The sequence below is a fragment of the Biomphalaria glabrata genome, chromosome 9 (assembly GCF_947242115.1).
Source record: "Biomphalaria glabrata chromosome 9, xgBioGlab47.1, whole genome shotgun sequence".
In the NCBI taxonomy this organism is placed as follows: Eukaryota; Metazoa; Mollusca; class Gastropoda; family Planorbidae; genus Biomphalaria; species Biomphalaria glabrata.
Genome location: NC_074719.1, coordinates 20,904,837 through 20,928,547, shown reverse-complemented (window position 1 = coordinate 20,928,547; position 23,711 = coordinate 20,904,837). Strand labels below are relative to the sequence as shown.

Genomic DNA, 23,711 nt, shown 5'->3' with positions numbered 1-23,711 from the left:
ATTAAAGGGAAACAACTGATTTTGGCCAAGCAATATTGATAAGCAAAGCTACATAAATGCGAAACTAATCTTGAGCACAAGCTAGGACAGTTTAGGTTTAAAAAAACAAAACAACTCTTAGGACCGTTTTTAATTTAAGATACACAGTGAGGGATTTTATTGCATAATTAATTCAATTTAGAATAAGAAAAAGAAAGCACTCAATTGAAGTACCACTACTCTTCAGTTAGGGAAAGTCAAATACATTACCGCATGCCCGCCGCGATATTATACATTTCACAATATGCACTGGTTTGAGTCATTCTCAGTTGTCCAGAGAGTGTTTGTCAAGTATCTTATGACGCAGGTGTCCATAACAATTATAACATAATCCGATAGTCTAGAACAGTGATGCTCAACCGAATTCGACCTGCGGGCCATTTTAACTTTCGACACGCGTGTCGCGGGCCACATCAACAAAAAGGTAAAAAAATGAAATCCAAATTCACCTAAAACTATTTGAAAAAATTGGATCTAGTATTAATTAATGAGATATTTAAAATCTATCATTTTCTACGCGTCTAAAAAATGGGTTCATTTCTCTACTTAAAATGTGAGCGACATTGTAGCTACCTTTACCACCAACTTATTTTCTTGTCTCTTTTTGATTGATATTCCCATCGATCCTCCAATCTCTGGGCGTAGTTTGACCAATCTTTTATACGCGTCTCAAACCAAGAAGGCCTTCATATTTGTTTTATAATGCCGCTGTATATGTTGTTGTTTCTGAAACAGCCAGACTTTCTTTACAAAACAAATATGTTGGCTTATTATCATGTTCCACAAAAAAGATCCATTCACTTTTCTTGGTAGATTCTACATTCAGAGTCCCATTTCATAAACTCATAAACACACAATCGTTAAAGGTCATGGTACCAATCCATCAAAGAAAAAGTGAAGGCCCTAACATTTTTGAAGGGGTGAGGATTTTCTACTTTTATGCCGACGTTTCGGCGGGCCGGATGAAACCACGTCGCGCGCCAGTTCTGGCCTTCGGGCCGTACTTTGGGCATCACCGGTCTAGAAAATGTAACTATCTTATGTCATGAACTACAGACGTTTCTTCAAAAGAGAAGATGATTACGTCCTACTCGTGTTCCTAGGTCAGTCATATACGTTGATAGTAAGCATGTCAACAATTATAGACATGATGTCTGTACTACACACATTTTGTTCTACACTACTTATATTAATGTAAGATTTGAATGAGCTATGATACTCTATTTCTCTACATGCATTAACAGTTGTTGATTAAAGTTTATTAAGTCAAATGTTTAGGATGTTGTTTGGCAGTAACCACAGACCAGCCATGGTGACTATTTTATGATGAAGAAATGCTTTGTGTGTCTATGTGTCAACATTTTCCCCATTTCAAGTAGATTGAACTCCACACATGCTTCCAGATTGTATAAACAATTTATGTTTAAATGCATCAAAAGTTTTCTTCTGAGATAAGCCCCTTCACTTGGATCATATATCAAATGTAGCCATCATCTATGATGTTAGTGTCATGTGTGTGTGAAGCAGAAGTAAAGTTAGTGTGAAGCAGAAGTAAAGTTAGTGTGAAACAGGAGTGAAGTTAGTGTGAAACAGAAGTTAAGTTAGTGTGAAACAGAAGTTAAGTTAGTGTGAAACAGAAGTAAAGTTAGTGTGAAACAGAAGTTAAGTTAGTGTGAAACGGAAGTGAAGTTAGTGTGAAACAGAAGTTAAGTTAGTGTGAAACAGAAGTAAAGTTAGTGTGAAACAGAAGTTAAGTTAGTGTGAAACAGAAGTAAAGTTAGTGTGAAACAGAAGTTAAGTTAGTGTGAAACGGAAGTGAAGTTAGTGTGAAACAGAAGTTAAGTTAGTGTGAAACAGAAGTAAAGTTAGTGTGAAACAGAAGTAAAGTTAGTGTGAAACAGAAGTGAAGTTAGTGTGAAACAGAAGTGAAGTTAGTGTGAAACAGAAGTAAAGTTAGTGTGAAACAGAAGTAAAGTTAGTATGAAACAGAAGTGAAGTTAGTGTGAAACAAACGTGACGTTAGTGTGAAACAGAAGTAAAGTTAGTGTGAAACAGAAGTGAAGTAGGTGTGAAACAGAAGTGAAGTTATTGTGAAACAGAAGTGAAGTTAGTGTGAAACAGAAGTAAAGTTAGTGTGAAGCAGAAGTAAAGTTAGTGTGAAACAGAAGTGAAGTTAGTGTGAAGCAGAAGTGACATGAGTGAGAAGCAGAAGTGAAGTTAATATAAAGCACAAGTGAAACTAATGTAAAGCAGTGAAATAAACATGAAGCATAAGTGAAGTTAGTGTACGTTTGTTTTCAGGAAATTATCGGAATTTTAACAAATTAGCCAAATTACTCCGGGAATTTCCGCCAGCTCCGGCTCACTTTGCTTGACCTGTCAACATCAGAGAGTGACAACTTCCAAGCTAGTCACACTTAAGACCATCGTCATGTCACAGCAAAACCTACTTGACTATTCTGCCACTATAAAACTACACTCAGTTCCTAGATTTGATCATGAGAAAAGAGGTAACTAAATAGTGTTGACATCTGTTTCTATTAGCACCATACTGTTAAGTACTGTTCAATTATTGTGTGTTATACACTTTTGCTCTATTATTATTATTATTATTATTATTATTATTATTATTATTATTATTATTATTATCATTATCATTATCATTATTATTATTATCATTATTAATATTATTATCTTTATTTTAGCTCCTTTTTTTTTATCTTATTTAATCCCATTTGCTTTCATATTTGGTATTTTATTTGCTATCATGTCAAATTCAACTGCTTTCCTATAATCTCATTTTGTTTATTGAACTAAATCCCATGCTTTCCAATATAACTTAATCATTATTTTTGTTATTTTATTAAATCATCTTTCTTACAGATTTACTAGCATTTAATTTGTTCTTACTGAGTGTTTCTTTTTAATATAATTTTAATTATTTTTTTGTTACTCTTAAGTAGACTTATTAAGTAGAATCCACTGATAAACTTATATACTGGAATTTAAATCTAATTAACTATTCCTTTGTATGTCTATCATCACTCATTGGCCTCCTTCAGTCGTAGAACGACTATGGTTTATCTCAGAGCAAGTGAAATGAAAGCCTGGGCATTGTTTATGGTCGGAACGATGTCGCCCACACATCAGTTCCCCCCTCTCCGCGCAGGTGATGAGACCAAAGGAACGGAGTATCCAATACAGTTTGGGATCAGTAGCGCGCAGGATCTGCCAGGCTGTAGCACGGTGTGCCACAGTCTGCCCTAAGTCTATATATATTATATAAGCCGCATATTCTTTTGTTGGGAATACTTTGTTCTGTTGAGAATACATTGTTTTGTTGCTGCCAGGTCATGCGGTATGCGCGGTGGATGGTCGTTCAGACATTGCGATGGTTCTGGGTTCATCCCCTGCCCGCTCCCATTCCCCGTCGTCCTGCGGGAGGTTTGGACTAGGAAGTAAATTATCTTCAACTCGAAAAAACATCCGAAACATGAAAAACATTTGACAAACATTTTGTATTTAAGACAATCACATCAAGCTTCTAATATATTGAATACCTTAGCGGGACCATCATTGTTCTATGAAAGGCATGATGACACTGACCTATTTATTCTTCTTTCTTATAGCTTGTATTGATTTTTTAATAGTTTTCCTGCTCAGATCAAGAAGTCGAGTCCATTGTCAAAAGGTCCTAGCATGATACCCTCCATCAAAAAACCAGGTTTATTGAAGAAAGAATTGAAGAGATGGGTGAAGTACTATGTCTAGTCACTGGATGAAATCCTTTCCAACGTCTAATTGGGATAATCGCGCCTACCACGCCGATTCCATACTAAACGTTTTTCAAGGTAGAAACGTCATTAAAGAAGGTTTGGGGGGACAAACAAAATTCTCAACAGTTCTTAAGAATGTGAAGAAGATCAAAAAGATGCTCGCTCCTCTCCAGTCCCTATCCATCCTCACAATGGACGTGAAGAAGATCAAAAAGATGCTCGCTCCTCACCAGTCCCTATCCATCCTCACAATGGACGTGAAGAAGATCAAAAAGATGCTCGCTCCTCACCAGTCCCTATCCATCCTCACAATGGACGTGAAGAAGATCAAAAAGATGCTCGCTCCTCACCAGTCCCTATCCATCCTCACAATGGACGTGAAGAAGATCAAAAAGATGCTCGCTCCTCACCAGTCCCTATCCATCCTCACAATGGACGTGAAGAAGATCAAAAAGATGCTCGCTCCTCACCAGTCCCTATCCATCCTCACAATGGACGTGAAGAAGATCAAAAAGATGCTCGCTCCTCACCAGTCCCTATCCATCCTCACAATGGACATGAAGAAGATCAAAAAGATGCTCGCTCCTCACCAGTCCCTATCCATCCTCACAATGGACGTGAAGAAGATCAAAAAGATGCTCGCTCCTCACCAGTCCCTATCCATCCTCACAATGGACGTGAAGAAGATCAAAAAGATGCTCGCTCCTCACCAGTCCCTATCCATCCTCACAATGGACGTGAAGAAGATCAAAAAGATGCTCGCTCCTCTCCAGTCCCTATCCATCCTCACAATGGACGTGAAGAAGATCAAAAAGATGCTCGCTCCTCACCAGTCCCTATCCATCCTCACAATGGACGTGAAGAAGATCAAAAAGATGCTCGCTCCTCACTAGTCCCTATCCATCCTCACAATGGACGTGAAGAAGATCAAAAAGATGCTCGCTCCTCACTAGTCCCTATCCATCCTCACAATGGATGTGAAGAAGATCAAAAAGATGCTCGCTCCTCTCCAGTCCCTATCCATCCTCACAATGGACGTGAAGAAGATCAAAAAGATGCTCGCTCCTCTCCAGTCCCTATCCATCCTCACAATGGACGTGAAGAAGATAAAAAAGATGCTCGCTCCTCACCAGTCCCTATCCATCCTCACAATGGACGTGAAGAAGATCAAAAAGATGCTCGCTCCTCACCAGTCCCTATCCATCCTCACAATGGACGTGAAGAAGATCAAAAAGATGCTCGCTCCTCTCCAGTCCCTATCCATCCTCACAATGGACGTGAAGAAGATCAAAAAGATGCTCGCTCCTCACCAGTCCCTATCCATCCTCACAATGGACGTCTTCCCATGGCTGCCTTGGAGGTTTATTGTAGAAACGTCAGGATTAAGGTGAACTGCTTAACATGTAGCCTCTTATTATTTGGAGTTAGTATTAAGGATCAGGATACAAAATAAACAAGGCTGACATTTAGCGAGCCTGATGGTGGAATCCTTCAGAAAACGAAAACGCTGGAGATGAACGTTGGGAGCAAGTCTTTTCATTTGCCGAAGAGTCTCAAGAGTGAAACCTTGGCCTCAACTCATACAGGGGCGTATAAAGCATAAGACCAAAGGTTGCATACAAATTACTTCAGGTCCTCTCTAAAAATACATTAGGTTTCTCTCTCCCAACCCACTACCTCAAGCGGTTGTATACATTAATTATATTAAAGAAACACACAGCTGTTGTATCTTCAATACATTTATGGATTGGTTCCTAAAGACTGGGATTGTGAAACATTGTCAGCCCTTTCTCCTTCCATTCTCAATGCTCCCAAATCTATATTTAACACGGAAGCAGCTTTTTTATTTTTTAAATTGGAGAATCTCATGCATGGCGGATAACTATAAATAGCTAGCTTGTTGGTGTATCCGGTGTACGGGATATCAGTGTTGAAAAAGATATAACGGTATACAAGCTTTTTCGCCTGTAGTAAAATTTAATTTTTTTTATTTTATTGTCAACAGTGATCATTGAATAGGACATCGCTAGCATTGTTTATTTTATTTGATCATTGAATACGACATCACTAGCATTGTTTATTTTATTTGATCATTGAATACGACATCACTAGCATTGTTTATTTTATTTGATCATTGAATAGGACATCACTAGCATTGTTTATTTTATTTGATCATTGAATACGACATCACTAGCATTGTTTATTTTATTTGATCATTGAATACGACATCACTAGCATTGTTTATTTTATTTGATCATTGAATACGACATCACTAGCATTGTTTATTTTATTTGATCATTGAATACGACATCACTAGCATTGTTTATTTTATTTGATCATTGAATACGACATCGCTAGCATTGTTTATTTTATTTGATCATTGAATACGACATCACTAGCATTGTTTATTTTATTTGATCATTGAATACGACATCACTAGCATTGTTTATTTTATTTGATCATTGAATAGGACATCACTAGCATTGTTTATTTTATTTGATCATTTAATAGGACATCATTAGCATTGTTTATTTTATTTGATCATTGAATAGGACATCACTAGCATTGTTTATTTTATTTGATCATTGAATAAGACATCACTAGCATTGTTTATTTTCTTTGATCATTGAATAGGACATCACTAGCATTGTTTATTTTCTTTATTTCTTCTAAAAACTCTAACACACTTACTTCTCTTACTCATACTCTTTCTTCATGTCACTTAATGTCGCCTTACTTTATATGTGTACATATTGCTTTTTCTTCTTTATATGTTACTGTATTTATAACCGGATCCTTTAGTCATCCGAATTTGTTTATGTTAATTTTTTTTTTTCTTTAAAAGTTTTTTGAAATGTCTCTAAAACGCTCATGACTTCCTTGTATTTTTTTTTTATTACAATTCCTTAACTAACTTAATTTTCACAGAAAATGAAATCACGGATTCCAAGAGGATTTCTGATGTTTGCAAAACAAAGAAAAAGATTTGACATCTACAGATTGACTCCTTCAGAGCTGCTTTGGTTTCGCTGAAAGTCTTGTGGCACACAATTAAGAAAAGTAGGCTATATAATTAATCAAGTTAATGTATATGTTTCATTTGTATTTTAATGTGCACCAGGTTAAAGTGGATATTCCTTTTGGAGCTCACGATCACCTAAAGGTATTGACATTAAAAACACAATGACACAAGTATTTGTGATAATAAGGATGGCTGCCGTGTGGTATGCGCTCTGGACTGTCGTCTCGATGGATCTGGGTTTGATCTCTGTCCCCCTCGCCTGCATCCTGTAGGAGTTATGGGCTAGGGTGTAATAGTCTTCAATTCTGAATGAAGCCACAAGCTCTTTACCTATATGGTGACATAGCTGCATTACACACAACAGCAGGGCGTCTGGCCAGAGTTTTTTTTTAAAGAGACGATTTGAGCCTCTCAACTCTTCAGTCAAATAGAGTTTAATGATCATGGTGAAGGGTGATCCAAAACATGTAAAACATAAATCAAACTTAGTAAAAGAAGCCAATGTGAAGAGAATAGTGGGTCCCTAGATAATCTTTTAAATTATTGAAAACATTTCAGCTTTATAGATAGAAACAAGTGTAATATTATGAATCATCTTCATCATGCTAGTTTTTATGTTTTATTTTACAACTAACCAGTTATGGCCTGCGGGACTTATGTTGGGTAGTACTAATCTAATGGATTGAATTTAGATCTGTGTCAAACATGGCGAATGTTCCTTTCACATTTTTTTTTAAATTTTGCCACGAAAAAAAGTAGATTGTGAAAATGGGTTTAACCGTTCCGCCGATATATTCACATTTAATATACGAAATACTTTGAAAACGGGTTCACCCGATTAGTTAAGTTGTTTCATTTTTAAAAAGCGATTTACATATCTACCACCAGGCACTCCATTAAACCCAACAGACATGGAGGACCTATTGAAACAACTCTCCCGGTCTTATTTAATCCTTGGGGATTTCAACGCCCATAACACGATATGGGGATCCAACAATACCGACACAAGAGGTCGTATGCTGAAGGATATCTTCCTCCAACATGATTTATGCATACTTAATGATGCATTACCGACCTACTTGCACCCAGGAACTGGATCACTCACATGCATTGACTTCACCGTATTCGTCCCCGGACTTCTGGATGACTTTAAATGGTCAGTTAGCAATGATCTACGGGGAAGTGATCACTTCCCAATCATCATTACCAACAATCTCCCTTCATTAGGACGACCTCAGCGGTGGAAACTGAATAAGGCCGATTGGGAACAATTCCAAAAAAGATGCTCCGAGGATATCACAGAAAATATCCTCGATGAACAGAACTCAGCTGATACCTTTGCTAGCAAGCTACTAAGTATAGCCAGGAAAGTTGTACCCCTAACCTCTGCAAATCCAAAACGGCCTAGCAAACCATGGTTTGATACAGCTTGCAAAAGTGCTATTGGCGATAGGAAAAAACGACTGGCTGCATTTATAAAGAATCCTTCCCAGGAAAACCTAAAGCTATTCAGGATACCTAGAGCAAAGGCTAGACAAACCATACGGTCAGCCAAAAGGAATTCCTGGAGAAGTTTTGTCGGCGGTCTGGATGCCAAAACTTCTGCTAGATCGATTTGGAAGGCAGTAAGGCGAATCAAAGGGAAAGAATCAAATGCAATAGGGCATTTGAAAAACCAAGGACGAACTGTCACGTCCCCCAGAGAAATAGCTGACTGCCTTGCATCCTTAATAGCAGAAAAATCATCCACTGCACACTACACGCCAGAGTTCCAAAAAGTCAAAACCAGGGAGGAAAGACACCCCATTGATTTCAGGTCAGAGAACAATGAAGACTACAACAAACCGTTCTCGCTTGAGGAACTGAGGGAATCGCTGGACAAGTCACATGACACAGCGCCTGGAGAAGACGAAATCCATTACCAGTTCCTCAAGCACCTTCCCGAACCCTCATTGGCAGTCCTACTAGTGGTCTATAACTGTGTATGGCAAACAGGCGCTTTCCCAAACAGCTGGAGGAAAGCCACAGTTATACCGATACCTAAACCGGGAAGAGACGGCTCTGACCCAGCTAACTATCGACCTATAGCACTAACAAGCTGCATCTGCAAAACCATGGAAAGAATGATTAACAGTAGGCTGGTCTGGTACCTGGAAAGGAATAAAGTGATCTCAAACTACCAGTGCGGATTCCGGCAGGGGCGGACAACAACTGACCACCTGGTAAGGCTGGAAGCTTATATTAGAAATGCATTACTCAGAAGAGAACATCTAGTAGCTGTATTCTTCGATATAGAAAAGGCCTATGACACAACCTGAAAACATGGCATTCTACGTGACCTGGCGCTTATGGGGCTTAAGGGACACCTCCCCCGTTTTGTGGAGGAATTCCTGAAAGATCGAAAATTTCAGGTTCGAGTGGGCAACTCCGCTTCTGACACTCATGACCAGGAAATGGGTGTACCCCAGGGCAGCATTCTGTCAGTCACCCTGTTCAACATTAAAATAAATAGCATCATAAATGCGCTGTCCCCTGGCATAGAGTGCTCTTTGTATGTTGATGACTTTGTCATTTTAACTTATGGGAAAAACATGAACACCTTAGAAAGAAAATTACAGTTATGTTTAAACAAAATTCAGGGTTGGGCAAACGATAATGGTTTCAAATTTTCAGACTCCAAAACAGTTAGTATGCATTTTTGTAATCTAAGGGGACTCCACCCAGACCCTGAACTATTTATACACAAAAAGAAGATTCCTGTCGTGAAAACTACAAAATTTTTAGGCCTTACCTTAGATTCCAAATTTAATTTTCTTTCCCACATTAAGGAACTTAAGAAGAAATGCCAAAAGTCATACTTAGAGTACTCAGCCATACGGACTGGGGAGCTGACAGAGATACCTTGCTGCTGCTTTATCGGAGTCTAATTCGATCCAAGCTAGACTACGGATCCATAATATATGGAGAAGCAAGGAAGTCGTACCTAAAAATACTGGAACCAATACAAAATGCTGCCATGCGTCTCTGTCTCGGCGCGTTTCGTACATCACCTATCCCAAGTCTCCATGTGGAGGCTGGAGAACTCCCCATGGATATAAGAATGAAAAAGCTTGCAATGCAGTATATAGTCAAGCTATATCCAACCCCACAAACCCTGCTCTCGACTCCATATTTAACCCCACAGAGGTAGAATTATACAATCGAAGGCCTAACGTCATACAGCCGTTGGGCCTTCGAATGAGAGAACCCATCCAAAATTTAACCCCACCCATTGACCAAATCTCTAAAATAGAAACCCCTCAGAATTCTCCTTGGCTAATGAATAAACCCAAATTAAATTTATCCCTCCTTAATTTCAAAAAAGAAAATACAGACCCAAGCATACTACAAGTCCACTTTAGGGAACTACAGGAGAGCTACGGAGATTGTGGCACCATCTACACAGACGGATCCAAAATGGATGGAAAGGTCGCGTGCGCCTGCTCCTTTCGGAACAAAACAATCTCCCGTAGACTCCCCGATGGCTGCTCCATCTTTACGGCCGAATTGCACGCAATATCGCTTGCACTTATGGCCATTAAAGCATCAGAAAGGAGGAAATTTATAATCTGCTCCGACTCCAAATCTGCATTGCAAGCTTTGGGGCGGATGAAGACTGACATCCCATTGGTACATAAGAGCCTGAAGCTGTTGGACCAAATAACAGCCGACGTAGGGATGTCACCTTCATCTGGGTCCCTTCCCATGTTGGCATTGAGGGAAACAAAGCCGCATACAGAGAAGCAAAGAGAGCCCTAAATCATGCGGTGTCAGGAACCCAAATTCCCTACTCGGACCTGAGACAAAGTATTGCCTCTGCCACCTATTGAGAGTGGCAGAACCGATGGGAGGCTGAGATTCACAGTAAACTCAGGGAGATTGTGGCGGATGTCAGGTGGCGGCCCACATCTAAGGGTCTGACAAGGCGTGGTAGCACGACCATGTCCAGACTTAGGATTGGCCACACCTACATCACGCACTCTTTTGTACTGAAGAGAGAGGAGCCCCCACTTTGTGAGTACTGTGACTCTCGCCTCACCGTGGAACATATCCTCGTTGATTGCCCCAGATACCAGGATGTCAGGGCGAAATATTTTAGAGCCACTAATTTAAAAACACTATTTGATGATGTGGACCCTGGGAAGGTACTGGGCTTTATCCGGGAAGTGGGGCTATCTACGAAGATCTGATTTATGAATTTGTGAACATGCACTATTTACATTAGATTTTTACCAAATATTTAAATTATTACTACCTTTACTATTTTAACTGTGAATAGACCTTGATTTTAATGATATGACTGTATAGAATCTGGCCCTTGTTGTTTAGAGAGAGAGTGGTCCTTAAGGGACTGCAGGCACGACATGGCCTAAATTGTGCCGATGTGCCTCAAATCAAAAATCAAATCAAATCTTTTTTAGCCTGTCATAAAATCGTTTTATTTTAATTTATTTTATTTTTTTACAGAAACTTTCTCTCCATGGCTTTATCAACACCAAACCAGAGTAACACTGATGGTAAGTCTATTTCAAAGCTTAAATATAAAACAGAATCTTATGAGACTTAAAACTTATTTAATGTCATAGTACACCAGCCAACACAAACCTACATATTTTTCAGATTGTTCGCCGGTTTCAGACAAACAGACTGTTGATCAATGGACAGTTGAGTCTTGTCGGCTTAATGGTAAGAATTAGTTGATCTACCAAAAACCGAATGAGATTACATTAATGCATGTGGCCATTTCTCGAGCTTCAGGGCTGCAATGAGTTAATTTCTTGAAGCAACATTACGATTGGAGAAGTCTTTGTGGAGTCTCTTACTTTTCAAACAGTGGAGCAATTATTCGGTTAATTAACAAATGAGTTATATTACTCTTATTAAAGTTATTATTTTAAAATTTGTTAGATCTTGTCCTCTGTTATAAGTATGAGGAATGTTAAGAGATCAGTAATGGTCACAAACCCTGACAGGTCATACTAATTTCTTGATTCCCTTAAAAGTTCGATGGGATTTAATAGCCACCTTCTGGGCATTTCAGATTACACTAGCAGCGCGTGATCTACTGCCTGGTTAGCCAAGTATTAACGAACTACACCACGGACAAGAATGAGACCTCTTAACCTAAACTTTCGCTACTTGCGGCTAAGCCGAAACATGGGAAAGACTTTGGGAGTAAATTCTGACCCTTGGGTAGCTTGCAGCACATAGTGCTCCATTCTGTCAGACAGTGAGATGCTCCTCCTTCGAAACTTTAGCGGCTATTTATCGTTTTATTGGGCTCAACAGCAGCGAGGTGATAGGAAACTGCTGTCTGTGCGACCTATTGTAGCTAATGATCGTATTCTTATCTCGTTCAAAGCTCTTGTACAAGAAAAGTAGGCCAATGAGGAATGAACATTTTTCAATGACATTAGTTTTCATAAACATAAATAGGAATAAGTCCACCTAAGTCTTTCGGGTACCGGTCATTATTTGGGGAAAGTAAAGGCAGTTGGCCGTTGTGCTGGCCACATGACACTCTTGTTAACCGTCGGCAATAAAACGGATGGCCTTTATTATCATTATATCATCTGCCCTCTTTTTTGTCTTAAATAATAAGAGAAGGTTATTAATGACAAGTTTACTGTTAGGGAAAGAGTTGAAATAAGTTTGTTTTAACTCCAAAATATGTGGTCTTTAGTTCTCTTCTTAGCCTGCAAACTCTTCATGGCTGGAAAGGGGAAACTAAAACCCACCTGGTTGGACACTGATCTCAAAAACGGATGTATCAATTTTATTAAAACTTTGACAATTTATGTATATCTTTCGGGGGAACGGTGGCTGAGTGGTTAAGCGCTTGACTTCCAAACCGGGTTCCTAGGTTCGAATCTCGGTGAAGACTGGGATTTTGAATCTCGAGATTTTTAGGGCACCCTCTGAGTTCATCCAACTCAAATGGGTACCTGATTTTAGTTGGGGAAATTAAAGGCGGTTGGTCATTGTGCTGGCCACAGGACACCCTTCTCGTTAACCGTTGGCCAAAGAAACAGATGACCTCAACATTATCTGCACTATAGATTGCAAGGTGTGAAAGGGGAACCCTTTTTTGCATATCTTTTGGAAACAAATTACTAGGTCACGGAGGGAACACTCCGGTGATAGTTTTTCAAAATATAATCATCTTCAACTTACATTTTGCTTACGTATTTAGATAAAGAGTTGAATAATATACAGACGTCCAGAAACTTTATGAGCACCATCATATGTAGAAATCATTATCTACACTGCTAGAATTAATTTGTAACAATTTATACATAAGTATATATGTCTCTTTCTGTCTCGGACGACAATGGTTTTAGTTTCTTCTTGAGACGGGCAGAATCTGGTGTAACTAATCAAGCCAATTCTGGGGCAGCAAAGTTTGCCACAGTTCGTGCATGTGTACGCATCTGTTTTAGGGCTTATTGATAGGGCAGTTTTCTTTTTTTTTTCTCTTGACTAAGGCCGCTTTGTTTCTTTTGCTCTCGGTGAGGTTCGTACCAGAAGGCACAGTCTGTCTCCATGCACTCCGGTCTTGGGCTATTTCCTCCCACATACTTTCGTTGATGCCTGTAGTTCTCATGTCTTGCTTGCAGACATCACTGTGGGTTAGTATTGTGCTGCCCTGGGTCTGCTCCCTCTGAAAGCTCAGCATAGAGGATGTCTTTAAAAATTCTTCCATCTGGCATGTGGGTAACATGACCGAGCCAGCGTAGTCTTTTCTGTGTCAGGAGAGCATAGGTAATGTGCGTTTGGCCAATTTCAAAACGTCCTGATTGGAGACACAATCCATCCAGGAGATGCACATTATACGTCGCAGGCAGTGTAAGGGAAAACTATTTAATCTATGCTCTTGATACATTTGTATTGGCCAGCTCTCACTACCATTAGTACATAATGCAATTTATAAATAATTAATACACAGTCTCAATACTGTATCTCTAACTAGATCCAGTATTTTATTCTAGACTAATGTCTTCTATTTTTTCCAAGTCTGTCTCCATATCACCAAACTGTCTATACTCTTAGATTTATACAGGTTCGTGACCAGGAGATTTTCGGGGGAGGGGAAATTGGAGCGGGGAAAACAATGTTCCTTTTTTTTTTTTAATTTATCATTTTTTTTAGTTATTAAGAACGAATTAATCACTCTAATATATATTATTCTTAAATCTAGCATTCATTAGTTATCGCTCTTACTATACATTGTGAGCTTTATAAAGGAGAACTTGTCTTTTTAAACAAAATCATTTTGTTTCTTGTTTACTCTAATGTTATAAACTGGCTTGCTACAGGTCAACATGAAACTCAACTATCCAACAGTGAAGCTGCACTTCCAAGCCACTACAAGAACTGTTCCAAAAACCCAGGACATCGCAAAACTGTGAATGCTGCAGAGTTGACTGCTAATCATCTACCCGAAGGTTACAAAGACAATGATTTTTTGGATTTTGTCTTAGCTGCAAGTAAATTGACCGTTAGGCTAGAAGTGAAACAAACCAGTACGGCCAGGCCGGCCCTTTGGCCTGACAAACTTCCAGAAATCGCGTATCCTTTTTACGAAATAAGAAATAGTGCTATTAGTAGGTTTGGCAGCGGCAGAGTATGGCACGTTCTTAAATTCACGAGCGGATATGACGACAACAATCGTATGCATGGCGGGAAGTTCAAATGCTGTAGATGTCGCAAGTGCGAAACGTTAGACAACCCTAGCAAAGTGTGGTGGGAGGTGACCGTGTCAACAGCCACTCACGTGACCTTCGACGAGTTTGAAGCCAGACATACTTACCTGAGACTGTTCTATAGTCATCCAGACAGTCCTCTCGTTACTCTAGACTGTGTCAGTCTCAGAACGGCAAATATCGCCGACGACAGGAGCCACCTGACCTGCGTGACTTGCGATCCGACTCTCGGTGAGAAGCTGGTCCACCTGGTGGAAGAATACGAATCGTTGTGGAAGGTTGTGCACGAGAAGTTTAGTGGATATCTCGCGCGTGACAAGATCGCGTTCATCGTGTCTCATCCCCATGGGTGTCACGCGCATGTCAGCTTTGGGCAGTGTCAAAGCAAGTCTCAAGTAGGAGATGATGTATTTAATCACTTTTTGACCTACACCGTAAGCACGTGCCCTGGGAGTAGCGGGGCTTCGCTCCACGTCGTGGGTTCCACTGTTGGCTGGTTCTCAATAGTCCAACATGTCCATAGTGGCTCGGTGCGAAGTGGTCTCAATTTCAGTAGCGTGGGTTACAGTAAAGACACAGACGAGATCCCGTCCACGGGGAACCTATGAGAAATCTCACTTGACACGGAGTATGTCAGAATAAAGACACTGATTTACTAATGACTTTTACTGGTAGACCTAAAAGGACCTATAACAACTGTGCGTCGATTAGTGGTCTACATTAAAGTAGGTTACAGTAAACAAATTTACCAACAACTAACATCGACTAGTATAAAGATGAGGAAGAAATAACAGACTATGTTGAATAACGTTAAGTTACTATGAGCAATGTGTGTCCTGGTTGATGTGAACACATTCAAGTACTGTTATTTAAAAGTATATCTTTGATGTCTAACAAATCCGGTGCAAAATATATTTTAAAGAGTTATTTATTTACTTTATCAAATCTGTTGACTTTTTACCATGTAATACGACGCTCTATTTTGTTTAAAAAATATTTTATACATCACAAAACTATAAATCTAACTTTTTATTGAAACTGCACACAAAGATTTATATTTTATAGTGTTTATGCATTCTATTAGATGCTGTTTAATATTACCATTTTAACTGTATATGATGTGCAAACATTATACCTTATATCTTGTATATGTCTATTAATGTTTCTGTAATAACAAATACTTTAACAGCTTGCATATGAGAACTAACGGTTTATGCAAATATAAAAATATATACTTGAGATCCTCATCTGTTTCTGTTATCTCCCATACCTAAATAACATGAATAAACTTGAGATTCTATTACTGTTACTCAATGAATGTGGCGTGCATTACTTGGTTTTGGGATATTACGACATTCTTACATTATTGAAGCTGTAGCTGCATCCAGTGGCGCAGCTGTGCATTTGGGAACATCCACTGCCGAGGACAAACGCAGACGGCGAAAAGAAAATCTAAATCGACCACCTGCGGACAATGGTTATGCTTGCCCTGGATGTGGCAAAATATGTAGATCACAGCTGGGGCTTCGCAGCTCTCTTCTATGTCAGCTAAGAAAAGTTGACGCCTAAGTTGGTCTTTGAAGCGTTTCCGTTGGGCGCCTCTTTTACGTCGACCACCTTTTAGCTCACCAAAATAGACTGCCTTTGGCCTACTTTCGTCTCCCATACGGGACACGTGCCCTGCCCAGGGTAGGGGGAGGGGGTCCAAATTCGAAAGTCCCCCCCCCTCGGATCTTAATTTTTGTGTTTATGTTGAATATTACGCCACTACCAAGTAACGTTGCTATTCAATAATAAGGCTTGTCTTCGAGTTCGAAGATTAGTGAGGAATGCAGTATTTCCCGTGGCTGCAAAGCCCCAGCTGTGATCTACATATTTTGCCACACCCAGGGCAACCATAACCATTGTCCGCAGGTGGACGCCACTGTTTCTTCGACCACATTTTAGCTAACCAAAAAAGACTGCCTTTGGCCTACGTTCGTCTCTTATACGGGATACGTGCTCTGCCTAGCGTAACTGTCGGACAATAATCAAACATGGATGAATAACTATAATGAATATACTTTTTTCTTTGCCCCTCGAGAAAGAAATTGACCAGTTCCCACCTAATCTTTTTTTTTCAGGACGTCGCCGCCCCCCCCCCCCCTTGAAAGGAAATCTTCCACAGTTTGAGAAACGCTGGTTAAGCCTTTTGTCATGTTCTGTTGTTAATGTGATGAAGTCTTGCTACTTGTAAAACTATATATGTACACGAAATAAACTCAAACCAACTGTCTGGCCAAAGCACGAGGTCCTCAGAGCAAGCAAAGACATTACTGGAAACATTAGGGCCTATCATGGAAAGGAAGAAGAGACAGATTCTAGTCATGGCAAAAAAATAGAGATGAATGGAAAGAGACGGTCGACAGATCGTGTGTGGTACCCCAAAGACTAAGAGATAGGTGAGGGTGAAGGATAATTCTGTATAGTGATCTAGCTCAGTTAAATGTTAAAAAGTAAAGTTCCCCTTTCAGCCCTAGGTAGACTCAGAGGCGCGCAAAGCTCAATTAAATACTATTTCAAAATCAATTCGATCGGCCTCCTCCGAAAGAAATGTCTGAGATCATTTATACTTCCATAGCTCAAACTATAGATCCGCACTTTACCTACCTTATCTTGCCCCATATAGATTACAGAAGTTATTTCAGTGAAGAAGATAATTACGTCCTACGCATTTCATGAAACATTTATACAGTCAGTGTTACATGTTGCTAGTGATGGGCAAAAGTTAACTAAAAAGTTGCTAACTTTTAGTTTAACTAAAAAAAATTAGTTAAGGCCAAAGTTTAATTAAAAAAAAAAGTTTAGTTAAAATCCTAGTTTAATTATTTTTTTTAGTTACAAACTAAAAAGTTTAATTACAAATTTTACAAACTTTTTTAACATACATACCAATAAATATTTAGATCTATGTAATTTGGAGAATATATATCATAGATAAGAAAGAGGAGAATAAACTAGAGGGTGCACAGGTCACTAGAAAGCCTTTTGACCTTGACCCTATAATGGTCGCTAGGTATTTGAAAGGCGAGAAAAATAAACGTGTTCATTATATTTCTAGCAAGTTTCGCTGCTTGATAAATCCTGATAATTCCTTGCTTATATAGATCTAAATTTTGCTGCTTTTTATTAAACACCAGTGTGTTCCTGTATAGCTGCAGGCAAAGAATTTTGCTTTACTATAGATCTAAAAGAAATGTTGACTCTTTTTATTTTAAAACTTTTTACTAGATCTAGATTTTAGTGACGTCTAGTCTATTAGTATTAGTCTGTTACTACGATTAGATATATAGTCATAATAGTCTATATTTCTAAGTCTAATTCTAGAATAGTAGAATCTCTAAACTAATAGATGTAGTCTAATAAAGTAAAGTAATTTAGATTTCAATTAATAGATCTATATTATTGACTTATAATTTTAAATTTACATCTAGATCTAAGACTACTAAGAGTTAGACTAAACTTAAGACTAAAATAATTAAATATAGAGTCTAGTAGCTAGATCTAATTCTAGATCCAGATTATATTTCTAATCATTTTGTTTGTAGAAGATATTAGATCCAGAATATTCTAGAATCTAAAGTTAGTTAGAGAGTCAACATGTAGTTTTATCATTACTTCTAAAGTTATTCTATAATAATAGAATATGCATCCTCTGTTTGGGACCCCTCAACTCAAGAAAACATTAAGAATCTAGAACAGACACAAAATAGAGCAGTGCGATTCATAACAAACGAATATTCACATTTGACTAGAGTAACACCTTTAGTAAAATCACTAAATTTAGAAAGCCTTCAGGACAGAAGGCTCAAAAGTAAAGTAGCAATAATACATAAAACACTGAACCATAATCTTCAAATACAAAAACAAAATTTAATAAAATACTCTGAAAGACACAAAGATAAAGGCACATTCCTCGTCCCATATGCTAGGACAAATTTGTACAAATACTCCTTCTTCCCTAGTGCTATTAGAGCATGGAATGGGTTGCCTGAGCTAGCCAGGAAAACCAGTGACTTGGCAGAATTTAAGTCATTGGTTAATATGCATGACTAAATGCATGACGCGTAGGACGTAATCATCTTCTTTTCTGAAGTAACGTCTGTATTATATAAGATAAGATGAAGGTAACTCATATTAGAGCTTGGACAATTACTTCTAATTTCTTTCTATAATAGTATCATTCTAATTCTAGTGATTCTATTAAGATCTAGATCTACATCTATCCCATAAAGACATTTAAATCTTTTTTCATGTGCACAAATAAATGTTTATTACATTTTGCTAAAGAGATTGGTTGTGCTTTATACTTTATATTTTTCATGTTTGGCTGTTTCGTCCTAAAAAAAAATGGTCAAAATAGTTAGTAAAAGTTTAACTAAAGTTTCTTAGTTTAGTTTAACTAATTTTTTCAAGTTGTGATTAACTAAAAGTTAAATTACTTTTTTTTAGTTCAAACTTAGTTTTAGTTTAACTACAAAAAATTAGTTTAGTTTCCATCACTACTGTTGCCAATTGTAGAGTATTGGCTGTGATTTGTTAGACAGTAAAGTATAACGTTATTTTGGAGACATGAGTTGTCAAGTTTTTGAGTTGGTAGTTTCGTGTGGTGCAGTTTGCAGAGAGCCTGGGTAGGGAGCTTCGTTAACATATTTACGCAATGATAATGATATGAATGTTGTGGATAATGAGTAATTAAAGTTAAATATACAATTTCTTCGAGGTGTGATTTGGTTGTAGAATGAACAAGTGCTGGTAACATGGGTGTAGCCAGGGGGGGGGGTTCTTGGGGTTCAAACCCCCCCCCCCCCCGAAATGAATTTAGTGAATGATTTTTTGCTTTGATTTTGTTTATTTTAGGTGAGATTTTAATACTAAACAATCACTTGCCCTAGCACAACCAAAGGGGTTTTGAGTTTAAAACCCCCTACCAGGGGGGTTCGAGTTTAAAACCCCCTACCAGGGGGATTCGAGTTTAAAAACCCCTACCAGGGGGGTTCGAGTTTAAAAACCCCTACCAGGGGTTTTGAGTTTTAAACCCCTTACCTGGGAATTTTGCAGTTAACTCCCCCTCTTCTATAAAACAAAACAAAAAAAAATGCAAACGAAAATCCCCTAATTCCAAAAGCACAGTTAAGGAAGATTTTGATTTTAAAACCCCGTCTAAAATTTACGATAAACCCCCTCTTGAATATAAAAAAAGCTAATTACGCACTAAAAATGTTATGAGTGTAGCTAAATGGGTTTTGACTCAGTTTTGAATTTGAAGGAAAAAATACCTCTTTTTAATAATAAAAAAAGCAAATTATACACTAAAAATGTTATGAGTGTAGTCTATGGGGTCTTGAGTTTAAACTCCCCTCCAGTGGAGTTTGAAGCTAAAAAGTACCTCTTCAATATAAATAAAAGAAAATTACTCACTCTAAAATCTATGAGCGTAGTCAAAGGGGTTTTGAGTTTAAACCCCCCGCCATCTTCAGTGTAAGAAAAAAAGCAAATTACGCACTCAAAATGCTATGAGCGTTGCCTAAAGGGGTTTTGAGTTTAAACCCCCATTCAGAGGGGTTTGGTGCTAAAAATACATCTTCAATATAAAAAAAAAAGCAAATTACACACTAAAATTATTTGAGCGTAGCTTCTTCTACAGATGGCTTTTTTTTAAAGTTTAAAACCCCTCCAGATGGATTTGAGTCTAAGATCCCCCTACAGAGCATTTTGAGGTGGAAAACCCCCAACAGAAGATTTTGACGATAGAACTTCTCTTTTCTATATAAAATCTAAAGCAAACTACAGTCACTTAATTCCAAGAGCGTATTCAAGAGAGGTTACACATTTTTACCAGTGGCAGGGCTCCATTAATAAACTGCAGTGAATAGTCATCTACCGAAATCGAAAAACACTAAATGTGGCTCAACAAAGATGGCTAAGACAGATTTCAGGAGTCAGTTATAGAGATCGGATCTAAATCAAGGAAATCCTATGCCGAACTGGGAGTCGACCCCTTAGTAAGATTGTGAGAGAACGACGCATGAGGTTTGCGGGACATGTTCTCCGACAAAATGAATTACGCATAAGAAGAGTTGCAATGATATCCTAGTACAACTTGACGCCACTCATTCATGGAGGTCCTCATGGTAGGTGGGAAGAAGCTTCAGAAATTACCAGTGACATATTTTTATGGAAACTGCTTGACGTCAAATGCTCCGAACGGCGTGGGAGGGTCTAAGTCAGTAAGAATAGCACATTAGGTTTTTGAAATAAAACTTTTTAATAGCATTAAAATGGACTGTAGATACCTCAGAATATGCATTTTGTTGGCTTTCAATACCAGAAATAATGCTCCTGGTGCTCCCCCAGACCCCCTTGCTAGTAATGGCGGGGAGTCCACAATTTTATGGAAACAGCTTGATGGCAAATGCGCCGAACGACGAGGCAGGGTCTAAGTCAGTAAGACTAGCACATTAGGTTTTTGAAATAGAACTTTTTAATAGCAGGAAAATGCACTGTAGATACCTCAGAATATGCATTTTGTTGGTTTTCAATATCAGAAATAGTGCTTGGCGGCGGGGCTTCGCCCCGCGCTGGGGAAGCTCCTAGCGCTCCCCCAGACCCCTCATTTGCTAGTAATGTCGGGTTATCTACAATTTTTTCACTAACTCATGGAAGAACCTGTTCTAGGGCACAACAAACGTCTTCCGAAAGAATGAAGGGTCAGAATGTAATAAAGATTATGTACACACACACACACACACATAAATACATATATTTTTTTTTCGCGAAGGGGGGGGGGGGGGGAGGGAGGGGGGAGAAAAAAATTCACCCCCCAACCCCCCCCCCCCCCCAAAAAAAAATCCTGGCTACGCCCATGGTTGGTAAGCTATAAAAGCTATAAATCTTCGTTACCGAACAGCTTTATGACTCGATCTTCTATGCAGACGCTTCTCAAGAGAATAGTATGAAAGGTTCTTCTTAGGAGAAGATAAAAAGTATTTTTTTTTTATCATGAGCGTAGACAGGATTTTTTCTCCACCCCCGCCATATATATATGCATATGCTGAGGTGTCTACATTGCATTATTCTACTATTAAAATGTTTTAATTCAAAAATCTAATCTTCTATTATTACAAACTTAGGACTTAAATTCTCCCGCGCTGTTCGGCGCATTGCGTGGCAAGCTGCCTCCACAGAAATCTGTCACTGGTAATGTCTGAAGCCTCTTCCTACCTGGTGTCCACTGCTCTGTGGTCCTCCATGAAAGTTTGGCGTGAAGTTGTACTAGGAGGTTCCTGTTTGCGCTATCATCGTAATGGCCTCCATGTCATCACAACTCTTATTATGCGTAATTCATTTTGTCGAAGAGCATGTCCCGCAAACCTCATGCGACGATCTGTCACAATCTTACTAAGGGGACGACTCCCAGTTTGGCATAGGATTTCCTTGAAACCCGATCTCTATAACTGACTACTAAAATCTGTCTTAGCCATCTTTGTTGAGCCACATTTAGTGTTTTTCAATTTCGGAAGATGACTATTCACTGCAGTTTATTAATGGAGCCCTGCCACTGGTAAAAATGTGTAACCTCTCTTGAATACGCTCTTGGAATTAAGTGACTGTAGTTTGCTTTAGATTTTATTTCGAAAAGGGAAGTTTTATCGTCAAAATCATTTGTTGGGGGGGGGGGGGGGGTTAAGCTAACAAAATCTCTGGAGTTTTTTTTTTAACAAATTAAAATTGCCATAGCTACGCATATACAATTTGGTGACTGTAGTTCGCTTTAGAGTAATATTGAAGAAAGGGGGTTTTCATCCTCAAAACTATCTCTAGGGGGATTTTAAACTCAAAATCATCTGAATGGGTTTTAAACTTAAACTGGAGGATCGTAAAAAAAATCGGAGGGGGTTTTAAAATCAAAATCTTCCTTAGCTATGCTCTGGGAATTTGGGGATTGTGTTTGATTTTTTTTTGTTTTATAGAATTGTAGGGGTTTAACCGAAAAATCCCCTGGTAGTTTTTTTTAACTCACCCCGCCCCCCCCCCCTTTGGCTGCGCTGGGGCAAGGGATGGTTTAATATTAAAATCTCCCTTAAAATAAACAAAATCATTGCGAAAATCAGTGACTAAATTCCGACCCCGGGGGAGTTGAACCCCCAAACCACCCTAAGCTACGCCCATGATGTTGATAATATCATTTTTACTTGCCTAATACTTAAATATGGATTATAACTACACTGCAAATGCAAGAGTTTTTTTTTGTTTTTTTGTTATTAGAAAAAAAAATTCGCGCCCCCTTTTGTTATCAACCTAGGAAGTGGGGGGTGTCCTTTAGTGTTTGAAACACTGACCTAAACATTTTCTCAAATGAAAAAGAAATTACATTATTCTAAACTAGAAAAACAATATGTTGTTTGTAGATCTAGATGTAGCCTAAAATATTGTCTTTTTATTGTCTAATTATTTATTATTTTTTAATTAGATTTGTTATTAAACAAATATTTTTAAATTGAAAATATGATTATGTTATAGATGGCCATTATTAATAAGTTGTGATTAGACACAACACAATATATCGAACACGAGGAGTACATCAGTTACCAAAAAGACAACAAAGGAGATAGAGAAGTACAAGAATAGGAGATAGAGAAGTGCAAGAACAGGAGATAGAGAAGTACAAGAATAGGAGATAGAGAAGTGCAAGAAATGGAGATAGAGAAGTGCAAGAACAGGAGATAGAAAAGTACAAGAATAGGAGATAGAGAAGTGCAAGAACAGGAGATAGAGAAGTGCAAGAACAGGAGATAGAGAAGTGCAAGAACAGGAGATAGAGAAGTACAAGAATAGGAGATAGAGAAGTACAAGAATATGAGATAGAGAAGTGCAAGAACAGGAGATAGAGAAGTACAAGAACAGGAGATAGAGAAGTACAAGAACAGGAGATAGAGAAGTACAAGAACAGGAGATAGAGAAGTACAAGAATAGGAGATAGAGAAGTACAAGAACAGGAGATAGAGAAGTACAAGAACCGGAGATAGAGAAGTACAAGAACAGGAGATAGAGAAGTACAAGAACAGGAGATAGAGAAGTACAAGAACAGGA

The 23,711-nt window shown here is 38.5% G+C and overlaps 2 protein-coding genes across 4 annotated transcripts; both read left to right on the top strand.

Moving 5' to 3' along the window:
- Positions 1 to 2,364: 2,364 nt before the first annotated feature.
- On the top strand, positions 2,365 to 15,888 carry LOC106075893 (uncharacterized). 3 transcript variants are annotated; one of them, XM_056041603.1, is made up of 5 exons: positions 2,366 to 2,549; positions 6,744 to 6,875; positions 11,344 to 11,393; positions 11,497 to 11,562; positions 14,193 to 15,888. In XM_056041603.1, exons 3-5 carry the CDS (start codon positions 11,357 to 11,359, stop codon positions 15,185 to 15,187), a joined length of 1,098 nt encoding a protein of 365 aa, XP_055897578.1. In that variant the 5' UTR covers positions 2,366 to 2,549; positions 6,744 to 6,875; positions 11,344 to 11,356; the 3' UTR covers positions 15,188 to 15,888. The 3 variants fall into 3 exon arrangements, with proteins under 3 accessions (XP_055897580.1, XP_055897578.1, XP_055897579.1); XM_056041604.1 differs by lacking the exon at positions 2,366 to 2,549 and adding an exon at positions 2,572 to 2,592; XM_056041605.1 differs by lacking the exon at positions 6,744 to 6,875 and having other exon boundaries at positions 2,365 to 2,549.
- LOC129928367 (sarcoplasmic reticulum histidine-rich calcium-binding protein-like) lies at positions 2,471 to 7,002 on the top strand. Its single transcript, XM_056042582.1, has 3 exons — positions 2,471 to 2,549; positions 3,989 to 5,202; positions 6,937 to 7,002. Exons 1-3 carry the CDS (start codon positions 2,471 to 2,473, stop codon positions 7,000 to 7,002), a joined length of 1,359 nt encoding a protein of 452 aa, XP_055898557.1.
- Positions 15,889 to 23,711: the final 7,823 nt, after the last annotated feature.